Genomic DNA, 19,534 nt, shown 5'->3' with positions numbered 1-19,534 from the left:
AATACCGCAAGCAGTCAAATATGGAGCATTAAGTTTTATAAGGCATCACCTCCATCCTGATTTAAAAACAGAATATTTAATGGAGGAGGATCCACTTGCTTTATGGAACTCTCTCAAGGAGAGATATGACCAACAAAGAGCAGTTATGCTACCAGAAGCCCAAAGAGAATGGTCCCTCATAAGGTTCCAAGATTTCAAATCCGTGGCAGCATACAACTCTGCAGTTCACAAGGTTAATTCTAAACTAAGATTTTGCAACCAAGCAATTTCAGAAGAAGATCTCATTGAGAAGACCTTGTGCACTTTCCACCCCTCGATGAGAGTACTACAACAGCAGTACCGTCAACAAAAATACAAAAAGTATTCTGAGCTCATATACACTTTACTTCAGGCTGAGAAACATGATGAACTTCTCATGAAGAATCATCAGACACGCCCAACGGGCTCCATGCCACTCCCTGAAGCACATGCTAACACTCAGTCTACTAAAAAGTATGGGGGAATAAAAAGAATTTCAAGAAATTCAATGGAAAGTGGAAAAGGAACAACAAGCAGAAAACATTTGGTCAATCTAAAGGTAAAGGTCATTTTAAGAAAGATGACCGAAACACCAAATCCGAGATTTGTCAAAGGTGTGGATGTACTAACCATCGTACTAGCAAATGTCAAACTCCTAAGCATCTAGCGGATTTATATCTCAAATCCACTAGGAAAGGCAAACAAGTTCATGGAAAAGCAGAAGCTCACTTCAACGCTTTACAACAAGAAGAGAACCTTGAAGCTAGCACTTCTCAAAGCGCTCCTAAGGAAACAAGGAAGAAGGATGAAGATCTTCTTGATGTCGACAACATGATGGTGGAATACACCCAAGACGCATACGTAGATCTCATATAATCTCCACATCACTCATTTGATGTTATCAGCTATTTTATTGTAATAATGGAAGTTAAAATTTGTATAACTCTAAGTAGAATAAAGTCCTACGGACCAATCATCTTATGTAATTCAGACATAATGTCATATTTATATGTGTAACTGTAATATGAATACTTTGTATGTATTTATATGTGAGTAATGAATAAAAATCATCCTAAAATATTCTCTTACTCTATATAGATTTTACGGGAAGATAATCCAATGGAAGAAGAACTATGTTTGGTGGACAGTTGTACCACTAACACAATATTAAGGGAAATAAAATATTTCCAAACTCTAACTAAGAGACAAGGGAATATTATGACCATTGCCTGTCGCGATGCATCAATTATTGGTTCAGGACAAGCCACACTCGTTCTGCCTATGGGTACTACCATTGTAATTGAGGATGCACTCTTGTATCCTGAATCTACTCGCACCCTTCTAAGTTTCAAAGACATTCAATCAAATAATTTCCATATGGAAACTATCTCTGAAAATAATATTGAATATTTGCTTTTAACAAAGAGCAATGGGTCTGAGAAACAAATTCTTGAGAAATTCCCCTCACTTTCATCTGGATTATATTATAGTTATATAAAACCCGTACCACATGTTGCGTACAAAATAATTTTTCAAGACCTTGATAAATTCAAGACTTGGCATGATCGCCTAGGTCATCCTGGCATAGGGATGATAAGAAAAAATATTGACAATTCTATTGGTCACAGCCTTCCAACTAAAAGATTCCCCAAATCATCAGATTTTGTGTGCACCGCATGTGCAAGTGGGAAATTAATTATAAAACCATCTTATCTTAAAGTAAAAAATGAGTCATTAAATTTCCTTGAACGCATTCAAGGAGATATATGTGGTCCAATTCAACCACTATCAGGACCCTTTAGGTATTTCATGGTACTCATAGATGCATCTACTAGATGGTCACACGTATGTCTATTATCCACACGTAATCATGCCTTTGCCAAGTTAATTGCTCAGATTATCAAATTAAGAGCAAACCATCCCGAAAATAAGATAAAAACAATTCGAATGGATAATGCTGCTGAATTTTCTTCACGCGCATTTAATGACTATTGCATGGCTATGGGCATTAATTTAGAACATTATGTGCCTTATGTTCATACTCAAAATGGATTGAATCTCTCATCAAAAGAGTAAAATTAATTGCTCGACCATTATTATATAATTGTAATTTGCCAACATCTTGTTGGGCACATGCGGTATTACACGTCGTAGATCTGATACAAATCAGACCAACTGCATACCACACAACCTCCCCGCTGCAACTAGTTCGTGGCACTCAGCCAAGTATTTCCCATCTGCGAAAATTCGGTTGCGCAGTATACGTACCGATATCACCACCCCAACGTACAACCATGGGCCCCCACAGAAAACTTGGGATCTATGTGGGTTATAATTCTCCGTCAATTATAAAATATCTTGAACCTCTTACAAGGGACCTGTTTACTGCTCGATACGCTGATTCTATTTTTGATGAGGACCATTTCCCGGCATTAGGGGGAGAATCAAACCACAAAGAATGTCAGAAAATAGATTGGAATGTAACAGGCATCCAGTCCTTAGATCCACGTACTAAAAAATCTGAAACTGAAGTTCGGAGGATTATAGATTTGCAACATATTGCAAATAATCTGCCAGATGCATTTACTGACCATAAAGGTGTCACTAAATCACATATCCCCGCTGTTAATGCACCAGAACGAGTGGAGGTACCAAGTAAAACCACTCAAACCCCAAATGAGAGTAAGAGGAGAAATCTGGTTAGCCGGAATATAGCTTCTCAGAAGCCTCCGCGGAAACAGAGGAAATCAAATCCTCTACCAGTAAATGCAATTCAACCTCAAGTTGAAGGACACCAATCAGATGATCAACATCTAGAACCCAGCATAAATGCGCATACAAATATAGTAGCTGGGACATCGGAACACCATGACTCTATTGTTGTGGGAAATCACATAGAGTCTGAAGGTATAAAAGAAATTTCCATAAACTATATAGAAACAGGAGAATCATACAACAGAGAGACTACAATTGTCGACATATATTTTGCCTCTGAAATTGCTGAAACCCTTCAACTGGATCCAGAACCAAAGACCGTCAGGGATTGCCTCAAGCGTCCTGATTGGCCTAAATGGAAGGAAGCAATTGAGGCAGAACTGCGCTCGCTCAACAAAAGAGAGGTATTTTCCACAGTAATACCTACTCCTCAGAATGTCTTCCCTGTGGGAGCAAAATGGGTTTTTGTTCGAAAAAGGAATGAAAACAACGAGGTGGTGAGATACAAAGCGAGGCTTGTAGCACAAGGGTTCACGCAGAGACCTGGCATCGATTATGATGATACATACTCTCCTGTCATGAGTGGAATAACGTTTCAATATTTAATATCTTTGGCAGTACAAATGAATTTATCTATGCAGTTAATGGACGTAGTGACAGCATACTTGTATGGGTCACTCAAATCGGACATATATATGGAAGTTCCTGAAGGACTTAAAATGCCGAATCCAAAAGCAAATCGCAACGCATATTGTGTAAAATTACGAAAGTCACTCTATGGCTTAAAACAGTCGGGTAGAATGTGGTATAACCGACTGAGTGAGTTTCTTATTCAGAAAGGATACTCAAATAATGATGATTGCCCTTGTGTATTTATAAAGAAATCCTCAAATGGATTTTGCATCATCTCAGTGTACGTTGATGATCTCAATATCATTGGGAGTACACATGATATAAAAGAAGCACGCAATCATTTAATGACGGAATTTGAGATGAAAGATTTGGAAAGACCAAATTTTGCTTAGGCATACAGCTTGAGCATCTTCCCTCGGAAATTTTAGTATATCAACCTGCTTATATTCAAAAGGTTTTGGAAAAATTCAATATGGATAAATCATATCCAACCAAACCACCCTTGGTTGTCAGATCCCTTGATATGAATAAAGATCCTTTTAGACCTCGGGATGATGACGAAGAGATATTAGGACCTAAATTCCCGTATCTCAGTGCTATTGGTGCGCTAATGTACCTTGCAAATTGCACCAGACCTGATATTGCATTTGCGGTAAATTTACGAGCTAGACATAGCGCTGCTCCAACAAAACGTCATTGGACAGAAGTAAAGAATATCTTTAGATATGTACATGGCACAAAAGATCTTGGCTTATTCTATCAGAAAAACCAAGATATGACTATGGTAGGATATACTGACGCTGGCTATTTATCTGATCCTCACAATGCTAGGTCACAGACAGGTTTCGTATTCTTATATGGTGGAACTGCTTTTTCATGAAAATCACAAAAACAGACTCTCGTAGCAACTTCCACTAATCATTCTGAAATAATTGCATTATTTGAAGCATCAAAGGAATGTGTATGGCTTCGCAGGATGATTAACCACATTCAAACTTCGTGTGGTATTGGTTCATTAGGATCACCAACTATTATTTATGAAGATAATGCAGCTTGCATTGCTCAAATGCAAATGGGTTATATTAAAAATAATATCACAAAACATATTTCTCCTAAATTGTTCTTTCCACATTCATTACAGAAAGATGGAGAAATTGATATTTTACAAACCAAATCATGTGACAATTTAGCAGATTTGTTCACAAAGTCTTTACCAAATTCAACATTTCAGAAATGTATTCATGGGATTGGTGTGAGACGTATTCGAGATTTGCAAATTTCAGGGGAAGAAAAACTCCTAGAATTATAACCCTTTAGTTATCATCAGATAATAATTATTGTACTCTTTTCTTTTATGAGTTTTTGCATCAGTTTTCTCATAAAAGATTTTTAATGAGGCAATATAAATTATATCATATCGTTTTCTCCTTATATTTTTCCCACAGAGTTTTAAAGAAGTTTTCAATGGTATATCTATTACTCCTCATATTTTTTCCACAGAGTTTTTTAGGAAGGTTCTTAAATTGCAGAAATGATTCTCAAGCAGGATGACGATTATATAAGAAGCATTAGATGATGAAATATACAAGAAGCACTGAATGATGGATTCTTCTAGAAGATGCGTGATCCAAGAAGGAGTGTTAGAAATAAAATTAGAGCACTTGATTATTTATTAATTATCAAGTCCTAATTAAGGAACCGAGAGTTACTGTTATGTCTCACGCATTAGCAACCGCTGCTTGCGGTTAGAAATACTCTCACAAATTTGTAACTGCTCTCTGTATATATAGTGCCCAATCAATAAAAATCATTTATTTCTAGAAAAATCACTTTTTCACTTTACAAGCTTCACAAAACTTTGGCACCAAGGTGAGGATGTACCGCCGGCTTGGTGCTGCGCTACTCTGCTCCATATTTCCTACTCGGGTGCGTTTGGTTGTAAGGGCGGTCATGAATGGGTTGGGATCGTTCAGAAAATAGACATGTTTGGTTATAAAGCACATGAATGGTTCGAGCCAAAAAAAAGAATATGCCATGAAGATGCTGAACCGTTCCACCCAATCAATTCGGTCGAATCAAATGGCCACCCTTTGCATGCATGACTATGTGAGCATGACTGATGGTCCCGTCCTAAATAATTAGCTCACCACTTATATTCAGCCAAACACATGAATTGAATGGTTCAATTCCAAAAAAATTGAACGGTCCCAACCCATTCATACGACACCTTCAACCAAACGCATCCTAACTGAATCACATCGCACATGGAGCCCCCAGCCCTAACAACGATAATCTTTTTCGAACTAACAAAAACGTCATTGCACTCTATTTCCCTCCGTTGTGCAACGGTGTAGGCTAATTATTTTGCACCCTTTATTTGCCCATTAGTTCTGATTTGATTGTAAGCATTTTAATCAGCTCATTATGCACTACATGGCTAGATCTTTTAATAAATCAAAGCCTACGATTTTTGCCAAAATTTTCCTAGTTACTATCCAAGTCCCTAACATTTTGGTCATGCCACTATTGGCCAAACATATTTTGGAAGGCCTAGATGGGGATCAATGCAAACAGATGTGAGAATGCCAACAACCTGCTATTATCATGACAAAAAACCACCAAAGGCGACAAAAAACCAAAGGCTTCAAAGAGAAACATCAGCTATGACTAAAAGTAGCAGCCTAACATTCCAAAGCAGAGGATAAAAATGAGTAGTCTCAGAAGCTTCCATGTTTTGTCAAAAGCCGAAATTAACGACAGTACTCAAATGACACATCAACAGGGCGCATATCACACGGCGCTAACAGTAGCAAAACTTAATAGGCACTAAACTACTAGAGATCTCAAAAAGCAGACATAGACGGATTCAGGTAAACGCCTCATTTCTTCTTGATGGCAGCCTTGGTCACCTTGGCGCCAGTTGGGTCCTTCTTCTCCACACCCTTGATGACACCAACAGCCACAGTTTGCCTCATGTCACGGACAGCAAAACGACCAAGAGGAGGGTAAGTGGCAAAGGTCTCCACAACCATGGGCTTGGTGGGAATCATCTTCACTATGCCAGCATCGCCGTTCTTGAGGAACTTGGGCGCGGCCTCTATCTCCTTACCAGATCGCCTGTCAATCTTGGTCACCAGCTCAGCAAACTTGACAGCAATGTGTGAGGTGTGGCAGTCCAGCACTGGGGCGTAGCCGTTGCCAATCTGACCAGGGTGGTTCATGATAATGACCTGGGAGGTGAAGTTGGCTGCCTCCTTGGCAGGGTCATCCTTGGAGTTGGATGCAACAAAACCACGCTTCAGATCCTTCACGGCAACATTCTTGACGTTGAAGCCCACGTTGTCACCAGGAAGCGCCTCCAGGAGAGACTCGTGGTGCATCTCAACAGACTTGACCTCAGTTGTCAGACCAGTGGGACCAAAGGTAACAACCATACCAGGCTTGATGACACCAGTCTCAACACGGCCAACAGGCACAGTTCCAATGCCACCAATCTTGTAAACGTCCTGGAGGGGAAGACGGAGGGGCTTGTCTGAGGGCCTCTTGGGCTCGTTGATCTGGTCAAGCGCCTCAAGCAGGGTTGGGCCCTTGTACCAGTCAAGGTTGGTGGACCTCTCAATCATGTTGTCACCCTCGAACCCAGAGATGGGGACGAAGGGAACCTTTTCAGGGTTGTAGCCGACCTTCTTCAGGTAGGAAGAGACCTCCTTAACAATTTCTTCGTAACGTGCCTTTGAGTACTTGGGAGTGGTGGCGTCCATCTAAAAAATAACAGTAGAAGGACACCTTTAGTTAAATGATACTCAGATCTAAGATGGAACTGTAAGATATTGCAAACAGATAACAACAGAAGACTTGATTATACTGTTATAACTAGCATAAACAAGCAGAACAAAACACTAGCACAGCAGTACCTATCACAGAGTGAGAATTAAACATTAGAGCAGCAGAACAATCAACTAGTTACAGGAAAAACTGCAGGTATGGCAGTACAGGACAACAGACAAATATTAATACATTGTGCATAGTTCTCATCTAGATGATGAACCAAGTGACATCCAACTCCACACCATTTAATATTATTATTACATGAAGATTCATACAGGTTAAAGCTGGTATATCCAAATGTACTACAAATCAAACATACAATTAGACTACTACAAATCAAACATACAATTAGACTACTACAATCAAAATATGTGTGCAGCAATATGAAATCAAGCAATTGATTGAGAGCATGTTTACTGTTAGTTAAAATCAAGCACTTGGATCATATAGCAACCTCAAACAAGTCTACCACACAAGTAGCAGCATCTATACAAAGTAATATGGTTATATGGCCTTCCAGGAATGAAGATTTTTTGCAAGTTATACCTTGTTGCAGCAGCAGATCATCTGCTTCACTCCAAGAGTGAAAGCAAGGAGAGCATGCTCACGTGTCTGGCCATCCTTGGAGATACCAGCCTCAAATCCACCAGTGGTGGAGTCAATGATGAGAACAGCACAGTCAGCCTGGGAGGTACCGGTGATCATGTTCTTGATGAAGTCACGGTGACCAGGGGCATCAATGACGGTGCAGTAGTACTTGGTGGTCTCGAACTTCCAGAGAGCAATATCGATGGTGATACCTCTCTCACGCTCGGCCTTGAGCTTGTCAAGCACCCAGGCGTACTTGAAAGACCTCTTGTTCATTTCAGCGGCTTCCTTCTCGAACCTCTCGATGACACGCTTGTCAATGCCTCCAAGCTTGTAGATCAGGTGGCCAGTGGTCGTCGACTTACCAGAGTCGACGTGGCCAATGACCACGATGTTGATGTGAGTCTTCTCCTTACCCATGGCTGGTGGGTAGACGTAAACTACCCAACTGCAACACAGATAAAAATTTATTAAAACCAACAGACGCGGAGAATTATCATGTGAACAAGTGACATAAACTGATAGATCAAATATCTTGCTGCCGGTGACGGTTAACAGTAAAAAGATGGTCTAATAAGATGCTATGACAGTTCCAGCATATCATCCAGAAGCGATAACTAGATCTCGGCAACACCACCAGTGAACGACAAAAAAAATATGATGGAACGACATATAAATATTCCACAAGACTGTAATCTGTGCATTCTACGAACTAAAAGTATACGTCCATGGACCGATAAATATACAAACAAAGAGCAGAGATGATTCGGTATTACGAGCTTGCAATTGCGCTAACAAATTAGGAACATGACCCTAGCAAACTACGGATCAAGGCAACAGTATTAGCAGAAAGCCCTTCAAAGTAAAAACGAAAGAACGATCCGCTCGAAAGGCTCCTAAAACTCCAGCGGCTCGCGCGCTACAGGCAACTAAACAGAAACTGAGACATGAGCGTAGATCTAGAGCTTCTCGACAGCCATGGAGAACGCTTCAGAAAAGAGAAGGGGACTGGATCGGGAAACTGACCCCGAAGAAGAAGAACGAACGGAGGGGAGGCGGCGGCGGGAGGGGACTGAGGAGGGGGGTGGGAGAGCGGAATGCCTCTCCACTTTATATTGGCAGCGGGGGTGCTAGGGTTCCTTCCTGGCCGTCTGATCCACGTCTGATGGCTGTCGTTGCGGGAAATCTTGGCCGTTCGGTGCTGATCGTACGAACGATATGTTTTAGGCGGTAATGGCGTGTTTGGACATTGCGCGGCCGGCAAGTTCCCTGTCCTGGATTCCTGGGGACCCGGTTACCGACTTTGGTACTCGAAGTCACGAAGTGGATTAGCTCATTCATGTAACTATAAATTAAAAAAAAACTCATTCGTGTAACTTACTCCCTAATATAAGAGTATTTTTGACACTGCAATAATATTATAAACGAGCACACGTATCGTAATTTATAATAAAAACACATATTTTGAATTTTATTTTTAGTGACTTTGTATATCAAACTATTTGTATACCAATCTATTTAAATGTGTCTCATGCCAACAATGTGAACAGGCATGTAACACACAATCTGTAGACATGTCTTCACATAAAATTAACAATTAAATAAATGTTTTATAATTTGTTACAAAAATATTAGAAAACAAGTAGCAACATTATCTATTGTTTATTCTTTGATGATGATTCTCTCTTGAAGGTCCATTTGTTGATGCAATTTATGATGCTTCGCTCCATAGATGGGATATTGTTTAGAGCTTTATTCACTGCATACTTCTTTCGGTCCTTTTTACTCTTCATATAAAATTTGTCTGAAGTCAAACTTCATAAAATTTGACTAACTTTATGGAAAAAAAATATCAACATTCACAAGACAAAATCAATATCATTAGTTGTGTCATGAATTTAGTTTTCATATTTTATAACCTTAGTATTGTAGATGTTGATATTTTTTTATATGAATATGGTTAAACTTTATGAAGTTTGACTTCAAACAAATCTTATATGTGGTGTAAAAAGGATTGGATGGACTACTTCAAAATATGTACCAAAATTGCCACCTCCGTACAAAGAACTAATGCCTAGCAATTGACGTATTTGGACGAAACACTTCATTAGATCGAAGGCAAGAGGTCGATGGAGCACCATCGGCTCTCGATGATAGTTTCCCCACTAGCGTGGGCGTGGGCGGTGGCGCACAATTCACCGCCTTGGACTCATGGACGCCTTCCACCATGAGCCTCTCGAACGACCAACTCTCGGGGCGGCTGCAGAGCAGAAGCATGTGGCAGCGTGACAATGCATGGCCCACAACCCCGGTGAGGTATCTTCCTCCTACGCAGCCCCGACCGGAGCATCGGCTGCTGACAACACGGCTCGGCTTCTCTGACCAAGGTGAGCCGTGACAACCTCCTTCTTCCCCGATGAGGTCGTCATGCGACGTAGCTACCAATGGCGAAGGCGGTGCACGGGTCCTCGAAGCCACCAGAGGGGGCTCCCCATCTTCAGCTGCTCCCGGCCCAGGCGTGAGCCACGCGATGACAACCCTCTGTTGCGACGTGCCTGTGGTGGTGGATGCAGCGGATGGCCCTTGAGCGAAGAGCGATGGTGGCGTCCCATGGCTACCCGCAGCCACGACTCCTGGCAGCATATTCGCCATGGCCGACGTGTCATGAAGACAGCCAAAAGAATCATGCGATTGGTAACCACCCGACAGCATATTCGCCATGGCCGACGTGTCAGGAAGACGCCCAAAAGAATCATGCGATTGGTAACTGCACAAGCAACATGGATAGCGAACCATAGAATATGCATTTTTATGGAAGGAGGTAAATATTGTAATTTTGTTCCTTTTGTAAAATGGGCGCTGATTTTTTTTTCTTTCCTTTGTAGTGTGCTCTTGTATGGAAGGAGATAAATATTTATTTTTTGTTTTCTTTGTAACGTGGGTTGTTAATATGATAGTTACACAGTTTTGTGGGATGTGAATTGGGTTCGGTTGTGCTCAACCTTGGAATGACCTTGGTCGTTGGTCAGAGGCAATTGAACGCTTGATTCCAACATGTTTGCTCTTTTATTTCTATCTATATAGGGCCTAATGCATTTTTCAAGGCTAAACTTTGACCAAATGTTAGAGCCATAATATATGACATGCAAGTTACACAAAGCATACCATCAAATTCGTATGTGAAAGGAGCTTCCAGTGATATAATTTTCACATTATACATCTCATGTACTATTAATCTTATTAATAGTCAAAAGGGGTCTTAAAAAACGCATTAGGCCCTATATAGATGGAAGGAGAGAGTACTGCAGATCATGTAACTAGTAGTATAAGGGTACACACGTATCATAATCTATAATAAGTATAAGCATGCATGTGTATCATAATTTATAATAAAACATATATTTTGAATCTTATTTCTTTTTTAGGAACTTTGTATACCAAACTATTACCAAAAAAGACTTTCCCCCACTTTACATATAAAGTAAAACATCGAAGCCACAAAGTTCCAACACACAAGCACACACCACACACGCACACAAGTAGCACATAGACAAAGCACGACAAGATTCAGCTTCTGCTGAGGGCACAACTCAACAAGCCCTAAAGAGAAAAAAGAACGGAATGAAAAGGGCAAGAGCCTATCCATAGGCACTGCCACAACGAGTCTGAAGGACTAATCCGGCTTCGGAGGTGGTGAGGGAAGCGGCGGAGCCAAGCAGAAGTCCAACGTACGAAGATCTGCAATGAAGATGTTGATGGCATCCCGATCCGGTGGGTGGTTAAGCGGCCGCCAAAGCTGCAAGTAGCCACACATTCTGAAAATCGCGTCAGTAGATCGTCGAAAAGGCGCACGCTGAATCACAAGCTTATTGCGAATCGTCCATAGCATCCATACGAGATCCCCAATACCCAGCCACCTAATGTGGCAGCACTGCATCGCGAAAGACTGGAGTTCCTCGAAGAGGTCGGGGAAGTTGGTATTGCACCAATGGCCGCCAACCACCTCACGGAAGCAGCTCCACGGGAATTGTGCGGATGCGCGGGCGAAAAATATGAGATTAGATTCCTTAGTAGTCTAGCATATCAGGCAGACGTCGTCTCTAGGGTCATTGCGCTTGAGTACCTCCACCCCTAAAAGAACCCGACCCCATATCCATTGCCCAAGGAAGATCTGAATCTTTAGCGAGAGTCCAATCGTCCAGATTTGGGCAGCAGGCTCTGGCCCAGGAACTGCATCGATGGCATGGTAGAGAGATTTGGTGAAGAATTGATCGGACGGTTCTAGGCGCCAAAGGAGGCGATCATGCGCCTGGTCAACATCCGGAGCCTGAAGGGCAATACACTCGAGAAGCTCTTGCCAGGCGACTAGTTCTGGGGCCCAAACAACCTCCAAAACACGAGGGTGCCACGACTAGCAACAATAGTGAAGATCTTAAAATGATTAGTGTTCACCCCCAACTTCGTTGATTTGATAAAGGAACCGATGTATGAAAATAAATCTCTTAATTTTGTTCCTAGGAGTGTGATCATTAAAAGCATGCATGCTAGAACTGATGGGGTTATGTACCTAGGGTAGGGTCATGGACCTGTTCCAAGTAACTTACCCTAGGACATCCCTGGAAGAGGTCGCCTTCCAGTCGACCAACGAGGATTCACTCGACTGGCCTGAAGGACTCGACCACGAAGACCCACTCGACCACCAGGAGGTCAAGAGGCACTCTGCACCGCAACGGCCTGTAATTAAGTAGACTTTATGATAGTAAAGGCACTTTATGTGGGGCGTTACCAGTAACGCCCCAGACTTAACTCACCTTAAACCCTCTCCTACGTGGGCTGGCTGGGGTCCTGGCGCACTCTATATAAGCCACCCCCCTCCACAGGCAGAAGGGTTCGGCACCTTGTAATCTATACATTCATAATCCACTCGACCGCCTCCGGGCTCCGAGACGTAGGGCTGTTACTTCTTCCGAGAAGGGCCTGAACTCGTACATCCTTTGTGCTTACAACCTCTCCATAGCTAGGACCTTGCCTCTCCATACCTACCCCCCACTCTACTGTCAGGCTTAGAACCACGACAGTTGGCGCCCACCTTGGGGCAGGTGTTTTAGCGATTTTGTGGAGAAGTTGCGATTCTTCCGAGTATTTTCATCATGGTGTCTGCTGGAGTTTTGATCGAGGGTCAAGAGATCCGTCTCGGCGCTCTCACCTTCATCGCCGACGACTCCGCATGGCTCCAGGAGGCTCCACTCGACGTAGATGCGCTCCCCGTCCGCGGTGCGACGCATTTTCGCGCATGTGTCCGCGGCATTCTGCTGCGGCAACCATCGACCCAGTATCGGTCGGATCTTCCATCTTCCACCCTCCCGGTCTCCCGCCAGCGCAAGCGCTCAGGCCGGTCGAGGCTTCAGCGATGGGTGAGTCACGCGGTGGCTCGCCAGTCGGCCACTACACAAGTTGCGGCAATCGAGCCCAACGAATCTCTCTACGGCTTGTTCGATCAGTCGACTGGCTCCGGAGAGACTGCATCCGAGTGCGGAAGCAGTGATCCAGCGGCGGAAATCTTGATGGTCGACGGGCCCCACAGTCCTCCTGGCTTCGCCCGTGGTGGTGGAGCAGGTGACGGCGACGACCCTGCACGAGGCTACGAAGAGTACCAGCCCGAGCCACTCGACTCTCTGCAAAGAGAAGAGCTTCGCCGCAGGAACGAGGATCCCCTGCGTGTTCCCATCGCAGGAGAAACCCCCGAGGCTCGTGCCTTGGAGGAGGCGCGTCTGGCCAATTTGGCCGAGCGCACTCGACTAGAGAACCTTCAGCGAGCACTCGACGAGCGCGCGCGGCAACGAGTTCCCGACACCAGTCGACGTCAACTCTTCCCGCCGACTCAGGTATATCGAACCCCAATTCAGAATTTAGCAGCTGCGACCCGTATAGCAGAGTCCATTCAGCCTTCGCAGTCAGAAGCTGGCAGAGGTTTGCTGCAGATCAGGGATCTGCTCCGGGCAGCAGGAGATCAGAATTCAGCCGTGTCTCAGTCGCGCAACAGAATTCACAGTCGATCTGTCACTGTGAATACGGTTCAGTCGGCTCACAGCCCCAGATCGCCTCCGCGGCGCGAAGGGCGTGAGAATCGGCGAGATCAATATGGCGACAGACTCGACCGAGACGATAGGCGTCGAGTGCCCTATTCCCCTCCGAGGGGTGGGTCTTACGCTCCTCGGCAGCCAGATGATAGGCGTCAGTACAGTACAGGGCGTAGGGTTCCAGTTGACCCCAGAGAGCCAGGCTTCGACGCGCGATCCATTATCGTGCAAGGATTGGTCGACCGGAACAGAGCCCATCGAGGTGCACTCGACAGAGATGTGCCCACGAGCAGTCGAGTACATGTTTCTGGTCCTGAATGTTTCAGCAGAGCTATCAGAGCCGCTGTTATTCCCCCCAATTTCAGGCTGGCAACAGGAGTCAGCAAGTTCACTGGTGAGTCTAAGCCTGAAACTTGGCTTGAAGACTACCGAGTGGCAGTTCAGATCGGTGGTGGGAACGACGAGGTGGCCATGAAGCATTTGCCCCTCATGTTGGAAGGTTCTGCCAGGGCATGGTTGACTCAATTGCCTCCTAGCAGCATTTACACTTGGGAAGATCTGTCCCGAGTGTTCGTCAGAACGTTCGAAGGGACTTGCAAGCGACCATCGGGATTGACAGAGTTGCAAGTCTGCGTGCAGAAAACCAATGAGACTCTCAGAGAGTATATTCAGAGGTGGATCACTTTGCACCACACTGTGGAAAATGTCTCTGACCATCAGGCAGTATGCGCCTTCAAAGATGGTGTCAAGAACAGAGAACTGAGTTTGAAATTTGGTCGAACCGGTGACATGACCTTGAGTCGGATGATGGAGATTGCTACCAAGTACGCCAACGGCGAAGAAGAAGACCGACTCCGAAGCGGCAAGCACAAGCCGAGTCAGTCGGAAAAAGGAAATTCCAGTCGGAAACAGAAGCGGAAGGCTGAACCGGCAGCTCCTGGAGAGGCTCTGGCCGTGACTCAAGGAAAGTTTAAGGGGAAACCAAAAGGATCCTGGAACCCCAAGAAGGTGAAGGATAAAGAAGGGAACGACGTGATGGATATGCCGTGTCATATTCACACGAAGAAAGATGAAGAGGGGAATATCATTTACCCAAAGCACACCACTCGCCAATGTCGACTCCTGATCCAGCAGTTTCAGGGAAAACAGTCTAAGGACAAGGAGAAGGAGTCGGACAAAGCCGAAGACAAAGAGGACAGCGAGGGAGGATACCCGCATATCAACTCCACTCTGATGATCTTCGCAGATGTGGAAAGCAGAAGTCGACTGAAAGTAATTAACCGAGAGGTTAACATGGTTGCTCCAGCGAAGGCAAATTATCTGAAGTGGTCTCAAACACCCATCACATTCGACCAATCTGATCACCCAACTCATATTGCCACCCCTGGGAGGCAAGCTTTGGTGGTCGATCCAGTTGTCGAAGGCACTCGACTGACAAAGGTGCTGATGGACGGTGGAAGTGGGCTGAATCTGTTATATGCAGACACGCTGAAAGGTATGGGCATTCCGATGTCCCGATTGAGCACTAGTAACATGAGCTTCCATGGAGTTATACCAGGGAAGAAGGCTGAGTCTCTCGGCCAGATAGCTTTGGACGTAGTATTTGGCGATTCAAAGCATTTCCGCAAAGAAAAGTTGACGTTTGAGGTCGTGGATTTTCAAAGTGCATATCATGCCATTTTGGGGAGGCCAGCCTATGCACGGTTCATGGCTCGACCATGTTACGTGTACCTCAAATTGAAGATGCCCGGTCCCAAAGGTGTGATCACTGTCACTGGTGATAGGAAAAAGGCAGAGGAGTGCTTTCAGAAGGGCTCCAAAATTGCCGATTCCCAAGTGACAGCGGTCGAGTTCGAAGAATACAAGCAAAACGCAGATCCGAGTGACTTGCTGCGGTCCAAGAAGCCCGCCACAGAATCTGCATTCCAGTCGTCCGGTGAGACGAAGCCTGTTCACATTCACCCGACCGACCCCGAAGCAGCTCCGACCCGCATCTCCACAACACTCGACCCAAAATAGGAAGAAGCGCTCATCCAGTTCCTCCGTGAGAACTGGGACATTTTTGCATGGAAGCCCGCTGACATGCCAGGTGTTCCCAGGGGACTGGCTGAGCATCGCCTAAGAGTCGACTCGTCTGCAAAGCCAGTCAAAGAACATCTTCGGCGGTCCGCCGTCCAGAAGAGAAAGGCCATCGGTGAAGAAGTGGCTCGACTGTTGGCGGCAGGATTTATCCGAGAGATATTCCACTCCGAGTGGCTCGCTAATGTCGTCATGGTTCCTAAGAAGGACAAGTCGCTCCGAATGTGCATTGATTTCAAGCACATCAACCGGGCCTGCCCGAAAGATCACTTTCCTCTCCCTCGCATGGATCAAATTGTTGACTCGACCGCGGGATGCGAGAGGTTGTCTTTTTTAGATGCTTACTCCGGGTACCACCAGATCCGTCTGTATGGGCCCGATGAAGTAAAAACAGCTTTCATCACTCCATTCGGGTGCTTCTGCTATATCACCATGCCATTCGGCCTCAAGAATGCCGGAGCCACATTTATGCGAATGATCCAGAAGTGTCTACTCACTCAAATCAGTCGGAATGTGGAAGCTTATATGGATGATATTGTTGTCAAGTCACGAAAAGGTTCCGACCTGCTCGCTGACCTCGCCGAAACATTTGCCAACCTCAGAAGGTATGATATCAAGCTCAATCCATCAAAGTGCACATTTGGAGTTCCTGGTGGCAAGTTACTCGGTTTTCTCGTTTCCGAACGGGGAATCGACGCCAACCCAGAAAAGATTGGCACTATTCTCCGAATGAAACGCCCTGTGCGAGTGCACGATGTCCAGAAGCTTATTGGATGCTTGGCCGCATTAAGTCGATTCATCTCACGACTCGGTGAAAAGGCATTGCCTCTTTACCGACTGATGAAGAAGGCTGACAAGTTCGAGTGGACTCCAGAAGCTGATGCAGCGTTTGCCGAGCTAAAAGCTCTGCTCTCCACCCAGCCGGTGCTTGCTGCTCCAATCAGCAAAGAGCCTCTGTTGCTCTACATCGCAGCCACAGGACAAGTCGTCAGTACTGTGCTAACGGTCGAGCGGGAAGAAGAAGGGAAAGCTCTCAAAGTTCAGCGTCCAGTGTATTATTTGTCTGAAGTCTTGACTCCATCCAAGCAGAGATATCCTCATTATCAGAAGCTTGTGTATGGAATATACATGACCACAAAGAAGGTTGCTCATTATTTCTCTGACCATTCAATCACAGTCGTCAGCGACGCTCCACTATCAGAGATTTTGCACAACAGAGATGCAACTGGTCGAGTGGCCAAATGGGCGATTGAACTTCTTCCCCTTGATATCAAGTTTGAGGCAAAGAAAGCCATTAAGTCCCAGGCAATAGCAGATTTCCTCGCCGAGTGGATCGAACAGCAGCAACCGACTGAAGTTCACTCGGAGCATTGGACCATGTTTTTCGATGGTTCTAAGATGTTGAATGGTTCCGGTGCTGGGGTTGTCCTGGTTTCCCCCAGAGGAGATAAGCTCAGATATGTGCTCCAGATTCACTTTGATTCCTCCAACAATGAGGCAGAATATGAGGCCCTCCTATATGGGTTGCGCATGGCCATTTCACTCGGCGTCCGTCGCCTAATGGTCTATGGCGACTCGGATTTAGTGGTCAATCAGGTGATGAAAGAATGGGACGTGAGAAGCCCAGCCATGACTGGATACTGCAGTGCAGTGAGGAAGCTGGAGAAAAAGTTCGAGGGGTTGGAGCTCCATCATATACCCCGACTGAAAAATCAAGCAGCTGATGATCTAGCAAAGATAGGTTCCAAGAGAGAAGCCATTCCGAGTGGTGTGTTCTTGGAGCATATACATACTCCGTCAGTCAAAGAAGATCCTTTCACCGAAGAAACTCCGCAGCCCAAGAGTGCCACAGATCCGACTGAAGTTGAAGTCCCAGCGGTGGTCGACTTGATCATGGAGGTTTTGGTAGTCGTTCCCGACTGGACGATTCCGTATGTCGCATATATCTTGAGGAAAGAGCTTCCGGAGGATGAGGAAGAGGCTCGACAGATCGTCCGTCGATCTAAGGCCTTTACCGTCATCAAAGGACAATTATACAGAGAGAGCACGACTGGAGTCGGTCAGAAGTGCATAACACCAGAAGAAGGTCGACTCATCCTCAATGATATTCACTCGGGGACCTGTGGTCATCATGCGTCCTCCCGGACCATCGTGGCCAAAGCATACCGAGCCGGATTTTACTGGCCCAAGGCGAATGAGATGGCAAAGGAGATAGTGGATAAGTGCGAGGGATGTCAGTTCTACTCGAATATGTCGCACAAACCTGCGTCAGCTTTGAAGACCATCCCACTCGTCTGGCCTTTTGCAGTCTGGGGGCTGGACATGGTCGGCCCTTTGAGAACAGGACGAAGTGGCTTCACGCATGTACTGGTGGCAGTCGACAAGTTCACCAAGTGGATCGAGGCTAAACCAATCAAGAGCCTCGACACCGGTACTGCTATTAGCTTCATCAGGGAACTAATATTCAGATATGGAGTCCCGCACAGCATCATTACGGATAACGGGTCGAACTTTGACTCAGAGGAATTCAGAACCTTCTGCAACTCCCAGGGCACACGGGTCGACTACGCATCAGTCGCCCATCCGCAGTCGAATGGACAAGCAGAGCGAGCTAATGGACTGATTCTCAAGGGACTGAAGCCGCGACTGATGCGTGATCTCAAACACGCGGCTGGAGCTTGGGTCGACGAACTTCCATCTGTACTCTGGGGACTGCGGACCACGCCCAATCGGTCGACCGGAAGAACTCCATTCTTCTTGGTCTATGGAGCCGAAGCAGTCTTGCCGAGTGATCTTCTCCACAATGCTCCTCGAGTCGAAATCTACAACGAAGCAGAAGCTGAACAAGCGCGGCAGGACGCAGTCGACCTTTTAGAGGAAGAAAGGGAGATGGCTCTGATCCGGTCGACCATCTACCAACAAGATCTGCGCCGTTTCCACGCCCGAAATGTGAGAGGTCGAGCCTTCCAGGAAGGGGATTTGGTTCCCCGAGTGGATCAGCACAAACCACACAAGCTTGCTCCTTCTTGGGAAGGCCCCTTCATCGTCACCAAGGTTCTCCACAACGGGGCGTACCGTCTTTACAACGTCGAGCATAATATCGACGAGCCCCGAACTTGGAACGCGGAGCTACTCCGCCCATTTTACACTTAAGTTTTATCACTCGGATGAGTTGCAATAAAGTACTTCTGTAGTTCATGGGTTTAGAAATAATTATGTCATCACTTTTTATTTTTGCCCACATAAAAACTCCCCCTCAGTGGGTGGCTTAGCCGCGAATCCGTTTTGCCTAAGTTTGTAAAAATCCTATCGAGTGGTGAGCCAGACTCTCACTCGGAGGCTTAGCTGCGAATCCGTTTCGCCTAAGTTTATCAAAATCCTACCGAGTGGTAAGCCAGCCTTTCACTCGGGGGCTTAGCTGCAGTCCAAGCACTCGCCTAAGTTATAAAAATCCTACCGAGTGAAGAGCAACCCTCTCACTCGGGGGCTTAGCTGCAGTCCAAGGACTCGCCTAAGTTTATCAAAATCCTACCGAGTGAAGAGCAACCCTCTCACTCGGGGGCTTAGCTGCAGTCCAAGCACTCGCCTAAGTT

General features: G+C 45.4%; 1 protein-coding gene across 2 annotated transcripts; it reads right to left on the bottom strand.

Annotated features, from left to right (window-relative positions):
* Window positions 1-6,030: 6,030 nt before the first annotated feature.
* LOC123085551 (elongation factor 1-alpha-like) lies at window positions 6,031-10,503 on the bottom strand. Of its 2 annotated transcripts, XM_044507211.1 has the most exons (4): window positions 9,982-10,503; window positions 9,164-9,189; window positions 7,741-8,230; window positions 6,031-7,127 (listed from the first exon to the last, which is right to left on the bottom strand). In XM_044507211.1, the coding sequence occupies exons 1-4, from the start codon at window positions 10,501-10,503 to the stop codon at window positions 6,246-6,248; spliced, it is 1,920 nt and encodes a 639-aa protein (XP_044363146.1). In that variant the 3' UTR covers window positions 6,031-6,245. The 2 variants fall into 2 exon arrangements, with proteins under 2 accessions (XP_044363146.1, XP_044363147.1); XM_044507212.1 differs by lacking the exons at window positions 9,164-9,189; window positions 9,982-10,503 and adding an exon at window positions 8,809-8,928.
* Between the last annotated feature and the right edge of the window lie 9,031 nt (window positions 10,504-19,534).

The sequence above is a fragment of the Triticum aestivum genome, chromosome 4A (genome assembly GCF_018294505.1).
Source record: "Triticum aestivum cultivar Chinese Spring chromosome 4A, IWGSC CS RefSeq v2.1, whole genome shotgun sequence".
Classification (NCBI taxonomy): Eukaryota; Viridiplantae; Streptophyta; class Magnoliopsida; order Poales; family Poaceae; genus Triticum; species Triticum aestivum.
Note: the sequence above shows the minus strand (reverse complement) of the source record. Positions and strands in the feature narration are given on the sequence as shown.